Source organism: Chrysochloris asiatica, unplaced genomic scaffold (genome assembly GCF_000296735.1).
Source record: "Chrysochloris asiatica unplaced genomic scaffold, ChrAsi1.0 scaffold00002, whole genome shotgun sequence".
In the NCBI taxonomy this organism is placed as follows: Eukaryota; Metazoa; Chordata; class Mammalia; order Afrosoricida; family Chrysochloridae; genus Chrysochloris; species Chrysochloris asiatica.
The window spans coordinates 25,665,756-25,674,134 of NW_006408520.1; the positions used below are offsets into that span (position 1 = coordinate 25,665,756).

At 37.6% G+C, this 8,379-nt stretch overlaps 1 protein-coding gene across 1 annotated transcript in view; it reads left to right on the forward strand.

Moving 5' to 3' along the window:
• LOC102822740 (guanylate-binding protein 4-like) overlaps nucleotides 1–8,379 on the forward strand; it is a 128,795-nt gene that overhangs the window by 17,345 nt on the left and 103,071 nt on the right. Inside the window, exons 6-7 of the mRNA XM_006831062.1 lie at nucleotides 384–664; nucleotides 2,247–2,459. Of these exons, the coding sequence (XP_006831125.1) occupies nucleotides 384–664; nucleotides 2,247–2,459 (494 nt within the window). The remainder of the gene's footprint in view (nucleotides 1–383; nucleotides 665–2,246; nucleotides 2,460–8,379) is intronic.

The window sequence follows — 8,379 nt, forward strand, 5'->3', positions numbered from 1 at the left end:
TATATATATTGAATCAATAGCTTGTATTTTAGTTTGTAGCTGGTCCCATAAGCTATGTAATTACTTTTCCCATCTAATACATTTTCACTGTATTCAAATGGAAACATATTTTTCAAAGGTACCATAGGAAAGATACCTTTGAATCTTTGAAAAGACGGTTGCAATCATAAATCCAATTTTATATAGTAATGAAATGCAGAACCATAAAGAAAAGGTAAGTAAGGGAAATAGTGATATTACTCTAATGAAATAGATTAATTAAAAAAGAAAAGGAGAAGATAAAGAAGAAATGCTTTAGTTGAATTTAGAATGATAACCACCAAAGATTCTAAAACAATAAGTGAGGATTTGATATTTATTCCTAAATTTCTTGGATTATTCAGGCCTGGAGACTCTGTTGGTAACCTACTTGGATTTCATCAATAGTGGAAAAGTGCCCTGTCTGGAAAATGCTGTGACAATCCTAGCCCAGCGTGAGAACTTGGCAGCTGTGGAGAAAGCAGCTAAGCATTACAGTGAGCAGATGGCCCAGTGTGCCAAGTTCCCCACAGACACACTCCAGGAACTGCTGGATATGCATACGGCCTGTGAGAAGAAAGCCATTCATGTCTTCATGGAGCACTCCTTCAAGGATGAAAATTATGAGTTCCAGAAACAGCTTGTGGTACTTCTCTTAGCACTTACCTTTCTTATCCCTGTCCTAAAATAATGTCTGCAGTCCACCTTTTGATCCCCTGTTTCATGTCTTTCAATGTACTAGATGAGCCTGGATTTCAGTGAGTGAGAGGCCTCTACAGAGCTTCAGTTCATCTCTTTTTTAAAAGATGTACACTTTTTAAAAAGCTTTTGAACAACATATTTCTATAAATTTAGCATTAACAGACTTATTACCTCACAGATTTTATTTCAGAAACTCATTACAGATTTTATGAGTTTTCTGCTCTGCATCTCACAAGCTGAAATCAAGGTAGTAACTAGGTTTTCTTCTCATCTGGAGGATCTAGGGAACCTCATTCTGTCTTCATGCCAAAAATGATTCTTCAAATCTTTCTTTAGTCTAATATTTCTGACTTCCTCTTCCGTCAGTATTGTAAAAACTCTATTTTTAATGGTTTCATGTAAGGAGCTCTGATAGCATAGTGGTTACGAGTTGGGCTGCTAAAATCTAGGTCAGCAGTTTTAAATTACCAGCTGTCCCACTGCAGAAAGACCAGTCTTCTGCTCCCAGAATGATTTATAGCCTTGGAAATTTTATACAGAACTAACTCCACAGGACATACCGCCACCATCGCCATGTAATTAGATAATGTTCAGTTAAAAACTCTCCATTTCTTAAAGTCGATTAGTGCAAAATAGCCTAACCCAACCTTGGAAATAAAATCTATTATATTCAAAGTATCAAAGACTATAAAATATGTGGTCACCAGACATTTAGAGGAGCATCTTTTTTCTGCTTCCGCATTGGTACTTTCAATGAAAGTTTGTCATTCAGTCCATCTTTTGCCTACAAGTGACAAAAATATTAATTCACATTGTATATGACTATTTTGGAATCCTGGAGTGGTGTTGTGGATTAATGTGCTGGACTAAAAGGAACCAACTCCACAGCACTTAAGAATTACTATTTTATTATAATTCATAAGGGCAAGCAAAAAAAAAAAAAAAAAATCTGTTGCCCTTTCTTTGCATGCTGTTGTAGTTAAGTGCCATCTAATCAGTTCTGATTCATAGTGACCCTGTATAGGGTTTCCAAAGAGAGGCTGGGGAATTTGAACTTCTGACCTTGGGGTTCACACTTACCTTGTGGTCCAGTGCTTTACGCCACAATATCACACCAGGACTCCTCATACTTAAAGCCTAATTGAGAGAATTCATGAAGTCTTCTAAAGTCTACTCAGAGTATATTTAAGTCATATTATAATGGTTGTTTCCCATGTTTTAATTTTCATCCTTAGCAGACCAGGTTCTCTGAGGTAACTCTCTTTCCAGAGAAATTCACTTTCTGTTACTGATTGCAATAGTTGAATCAATGTTAGTCACAGGATACCACTAAAGCAACCTTAGAATTTATGTCACACACACACACACACACACACCAATAATGTTATATATGACAGAACTGACCTGTGTCTAACATAACTCTCCTAACTCCTCTCTGAAACTGTCAACCTGCTTCTGTACTAGGCCTGCTTGGACTATCCTTCTAACTGATTCTTTCTATGGTGTGTCTTTATTATTCCCTGCAGGGCACCATAGAGAAAAAGAAGGAGGAGTTTATACTGCAGAATGAAGAGGCATCAGACAAATACTGTCAGGCTAAGCTTACCGAGCTTTCTGAGTCTCTGATGGAAAGTATTTCAAGAGGAGCTTTCTCTGTTCCTGGAGGACACAATCTCTACTTAGAAGTAAAAAAAAGAGTTGAACAAGACTATATGGGAGTTCCCAGGAAAGGAGTTAAGGTAAGGAATAAGGGAAGGGAAGAGAAGGCCAGGAAAATAGAGGCAGGTGATCTTCGCCCTTCTGAAAATCATAATATCACAGCACCAGTGTTGTTGTTAAGTGCCATCAACTCATAGTGACCTTATATACAACTGAATGAAACACTGCCCACTCCAGTGCAATCCTCACAACTGTAATGTTTGAGCAAATTGTTTAATCACTGTATCAATCCATCTCACTGAAGATCTTCTTGTTTTTTGTTTTGTTTTTTGATGAACTCCCACTTTACCAACAATGAAGTCTTAGTTCAGCCATGAATCCTCTCTTAGATATCTCGTGCTGCTATAACAGAAATATCCCAAGTGTTTAGCTTTAATGATAAATTTATTTTCTCACAGTTTAAGAGACTTGAAGTTCAAATTTGGGGCAGTATCTCTGCAGAGATGTCCTTGTCTCTTTTCAGCATCAATAGGCCCAGTATTCCTTCAAGATCTCCAAACATCTTGGCATCAGTCTTCTCCTGGATCAAGGAACATCACAGTTCAGGAACTCTAGGTTGAAAGGACATACTCCAATCCTGGTTCTTCTATTTTGATGGTATTTGTTGTTGTTGTTGTTATGAAGTGCCATTGAGTCGAATCCGATCCATAGTGACCTTGTATAGGGTTTCCAGGGAGCAGATCATGAGCTTGAACCACCGACCTTGCAGTTCAACCAACTTTGCAGTCTGGTGCATTAACCTAGACCCTCTTTTTCGACTCAACCTTGGGAATATCAGCAGTGGGGAGCACTCACTTCTTATACTAGTCATGGTCTTATGTGTTTTTGTTGAATTATAACTTAATTATCTGACAAATATTTGCATTACATGTATATATAATAATACTAAAGTGTATTATTTATTTATTTCATAATTTAGTATATATACTCATATGAAGCTACAGTGATCTGCTTCTGTAAAGATTAAAGATTAGAAACTCTACAGGGTAGTTCTACTCTGTCTCAGTGTTGCTATGAGTCAGAATCTATTCAATAGCCTTTAACAATGCAGCAATATTGTTACAGTATTACTACTGTAATCCACATTATACAGTGGAGAAACATGATGCCTGGAGAAGTTAAGTTGCTCAATGTCACACAGCAATCTAGTGTACAACTGGTAGGGCAGTTCAGAAAACTTTGCACCTATTCCAAATTGGGAATTCATCTAATGAAAGCTCCTTGCAAGAGGAGATAGGCAATGCAAGTTGAAGAATTGATAAATGTTATACAAGTTAAGAAAGAACAGACCAACATTTAGGTAGAAGAAAAAGAATATGAAACAACAAACATTATGTGACTATAAAATTGGGCACAAATCTGTTTGCTTGTTGTCTGGAAAGAAAGTGGACAGCATCATTGGGAGAGGTGGCTGGAAATCCAGGAAAGAGGCTATTGTGGAGTGTTTTCTTGGCTTCAAATGGGCTTGGAATTTATACTGTGATCACAGAAAAAAAAAGGAGTATCATAAGCAGGTTTCTAAGTATTCATGGTTAGATTTGGGATTATACAGAATAATATTCTTCCACCAAAGAATAGATCTCTGCTTCTGGACATCAATTTGCTCATTGTTGATTCCTTAGGTGAATGAAGTCCTCCAGAGATTCCTACAGTCCCAGGTGCCCATCGAGGAATCCATCCTGCAGTCAGATAGAGCCCTCACGGACAGTCAAAAGGTCATTGCAGGTACAGAGGCAGGAGTCAGCCCACAGAGGAGCAGGGGGAGGCCCCTGCCATGCCTTCTAATATATCTGAGAATAAGGTCTTCTCTTCTTCTATGGGACACACATACTGCTGAATCTGTTAAGAACCAGAGGGAATTGTGGTTGTATGTTCAACTAGACAAGCAAGGCTTTTCCTATCATATTCTGAAGTGTTCCTGATGGTGTGTATGTGAGGAGAATACAGAGACTTGCACTGTCTCTTTTTCAAAATCAGTTTTATTCCTGAGCTCAGGAGGGTAGAAATTAGACCTAACCTGTTGTTTTCTTTCCTCTCTAAAACCTTTGTTGGACAGCGGAGCAGATCACAAAGGAAAGAGCAGAAAAGGAAAAGGAACTTCTGAAACAGAAAACTAAGGAGCAAGAGCAAAAGATGGAGACCCAAAAGAGAAGCTTAGAGGAAAATATGGAACAACTGAAAGAGAAAATGCAGAGGGACTACGAAAACCTCTCGAAAGAGCAGGAGAGAATGGTGCAACATAAACTGAAGGTAAGTCTATCCTGGGCCTAGTCCTTGCCTGACAGATAATGCTTTGGTATTTAAAGAAGAAATAGGTCAAAATATGAAGTAAAATAATAGTCTCACACAGAAAGACTTAAAAACAATTGGTTTAATAAAATCTGAAGTCCATCAGGATCCTGCTAAGTCCTTAAATTCACAAAATTCTAACACCTTCTTTAGTGTTAGACTTGGGAGAAAACAATGATTTGAGCTGCTATTTGTTGTCATTGGAGTCCTGTTGTGATGCTGTGGATTAGTGCACTGGACTATAAAGTTGGTTGAACCACAAGGTCAGCAGTTCAAGCTCACCAGTCACTTCACAGAAACCCTATGCAGGGTCTCTATGGGTCGGAACTGACTTGACTACACTTAACAACAACAATTTCTTGTAATTATAGAGTAGTCTTAGTATGTCCCAGTGGAATATGTACTGAGTTCTATGTTGTTGTTGCTATATGCCATGGAGTTGGTTCTGACTCATAGCAACACTGCATAGGGTTTCCAAGGCTGTAACTCTTTATGGGAGCAGAAAGCCTCATCTTTCTCCTGCAGAACAGCTGGTAGTTTTGACGGTAAAATTAGCAGTCCAATTCATAATCACTACACTACCAGAGCTCCTTAGTTCTATAGTCCATAGGATTTGGGGTACAACAACAAAGAAAACTAGAGTAAATCTATCAGGTCTTGAAAGTATCAGGTTTGGCCTGATATGAAATACAGGGTGCTCTGAAACGTGCTATATTTATTACCAAATCTGCCTGAGTCTTCTTATGCATTCTGGGGAAAATGTATTTGTTGTCCTGACTTGAACCCTGAAAAACAGTTTTCTATACAGGGCTAGGATTTACCACTATTTGTTAGATGTGTGTGGCCAGGCTTCCTCAGTTGTAACTAAGAATTAATTCACATCAAACATATGTTGTTGTTGTTAAGTGCCATTGAGTCAGTTCTGACCAATAGTGATGCTCTATAGTGTTTCTGAGAAACGGTTGGTGAGTTTAAACCACTGATCTTGTGGTTCAAACTGACTTTGCAGTCCAGTACATTAACCCACATGTCCACACTAGTACTCCTATCAAACATTTATTCCTTCATCGTTTGAGCTGGAATTCATTATGACCTAACACTTAATGCTCAGCTCTCTTGGTGAATTAGTGGTGAAGGAATTTTAGGGAGGTTTGAACTATAGATACTGTCAATATACAGGTTCAAACATGTAAAGGCACTAGACAAACATCATAGATCCCTCTAAATAGAAAGAGAAATACACATGCATACTTACACCTAATGGGGTTGTTAAGTGCAAAATGATGACTCTTTATGATTGCATTTTTCAAAAGTTACTCTTTCCCATTATAGGTTCAAGAAGAAATGCTTACAGAAGGATTTAAAAAGCAAGCTGAGGAGTTACATAAAGAAATAAATCAACTAGAGAAAGAAATAGAAGAAACTCGAAAGTCACGCTCACTAATTTCAAAGTTCCTTAGCATAGCTGGCACTGTTCTGATGGTGGTCCTACCTGGTGTCGGTAAAATTTTGGGGGCAGTGGTGGCAGGTGTTGGTGCATTTTTTGACTAGATTAGAATTCTTGTTACAAAGATCATAAAACGAGGCTTCCTTTGTTTTAATAGCATAATACAGTTGGTCACTATGTATATATATACCCTTCTACTTTCATTCAAAAACAGTTTTAAAATAAAGATTCCTAAAGTGATTGTCAAAGTTTGTGTTCCTCAAACTAAGTTTTGATTTAATTAATTGAGAAATGAGACTCAGACAGTTAGAAGGTAACTAGATTATTCACAGAAACAAACATTTTATTGTTAAGTGCTGCTGACTGGGTTCGGACTCACAGCAACATTGTATGGGGTTTTCAAGGAGCATTGGGGGGTTTGAACCATTAACCTTTCAGTTTACAGTCCAGTGTTTGCTAAAATTAAAACAGAGAAAATACTTGTACCTGGAATGGGAACATTTCTATGATGGAATGACTATGTTCAATGCCACTAGAAAAAAACACAAAACAACTTTACTAGAAGGTGTTCATTACAACAAGGATATAAAAAGCACAACACATGCACTCTAACTTTGTCTTCATTATGGCCTCTCAATATTTAATTTTCATGTATAGAGTCTGGGATTTTTCTGGAATGGGTCTAAATTCAATCCCCCAAATTACAACATTGGTGTATTAGAAGCATAATTTGTGTTCAAGGTCTACTTAATTTTTTAGGAATTTCTATAGAGTTCATAAGTGACTGCTATGGCTACGTGTGGTGCTGTAGAACAAGAATTGAACCACAAGGTCAGTTTAAACTGCCTGGTTGCTAGTTCAAACTCAACAGTCACTCCTCAGAAACCCCATACAGGGTCGCAATGAGTCAGAAAGGACTCAACAGCACTGAGCAACAACAACAGCATGGCTAAAATACCCTGCTTATAATTCCAAAAGCTAGCCATGCTATTTCTCTTGATTGTGGGCTTTTCCCCAGTTACAGACTTTTTAACACAACACTGTTTTCTAACTGTTTGCTAACTTCTGTTTCTCATTAACTTTTTACCTTTCCTGATGTCCTAAGACTAAATGAGGTGTCCTTCTGTGCTGCCATTGAACTATGATGTCACTCCAATTTAAAAAATATTTACATAATTATGAAATTAATATTACCTATTTATATCTGTCAATACTTCCACATTTGATCTCTTCCTCTTATTCTTAGCTACAGCACATAGTCTGTCACATAACATCACATATTCAAAAATGTATGACCTACTTCATTAAAGATTTACAACCCATGGGGAAGTTCTACCCTGTTCTACAGGTTTGCTGTAAGTCAGAATTGACTCAACAGCAATGGGCTTTGGGTTTGGAAACTACACCCAAATACCCTGTCTTCTGTCCCAACCAAGGGGATCACTACAATTCTTCATTCTAAACAACCTTTCCAATATTATTCTGTGTTAATATAAATAAATCAGTACAGACATGTAACCGATAATGTTGCCCATTAAATACTTATATAAAAAATAACCAATAAACTGCTATAGTAGATTACTAGTAGAAAACAAAAATCCTAACAACTGGACTAATAAACAACATTCTTATCAATGGAGAAAATATTAAAGTTGTCAAGTACTTCACTGCATTATTCTTAGATCAACCATCAAAACTCATGGAAGCAGCAATCAAGAAATCAAATGATGTATTGCATTAAGCAAATCTGCTGCACAAGACCTTTTTTTAAAGTATTGAAAAGCAAAGATGTCAGTGTGCTGACCCAAGCCATGATATTTTAGGTAATCTATGCATGTGAAAACTGGACAGTGAATAAGGAAGACCATAGAAGAATTGATGCTTTTGATTTATGGTGTTGGAGGAGAATATTGAAAGTGTCATGGGCTGCCAAAAGAACCAACAAATCTGTGTTGGAAGAAGTGCAGCCAGAGTGCTCCTTGGAGGTCAGGATGGCAAAATGTCATCTCTTATACTTTAGACATATTGTCAGGAAGGACCAATTGCTGAAGAAGGGTATCATGTTTGGTAAGGTGGAGGATCAGAGAAAAAGAGGAGGAGCCCCAGCAAGATGTTTTGGCAAAATGGCAGCATCAATGGACTCAAGCATGTCAACAATTGTGAGATTGTCCAGGACCAGGCATAGGTTTCATTCAGTTGTGCAT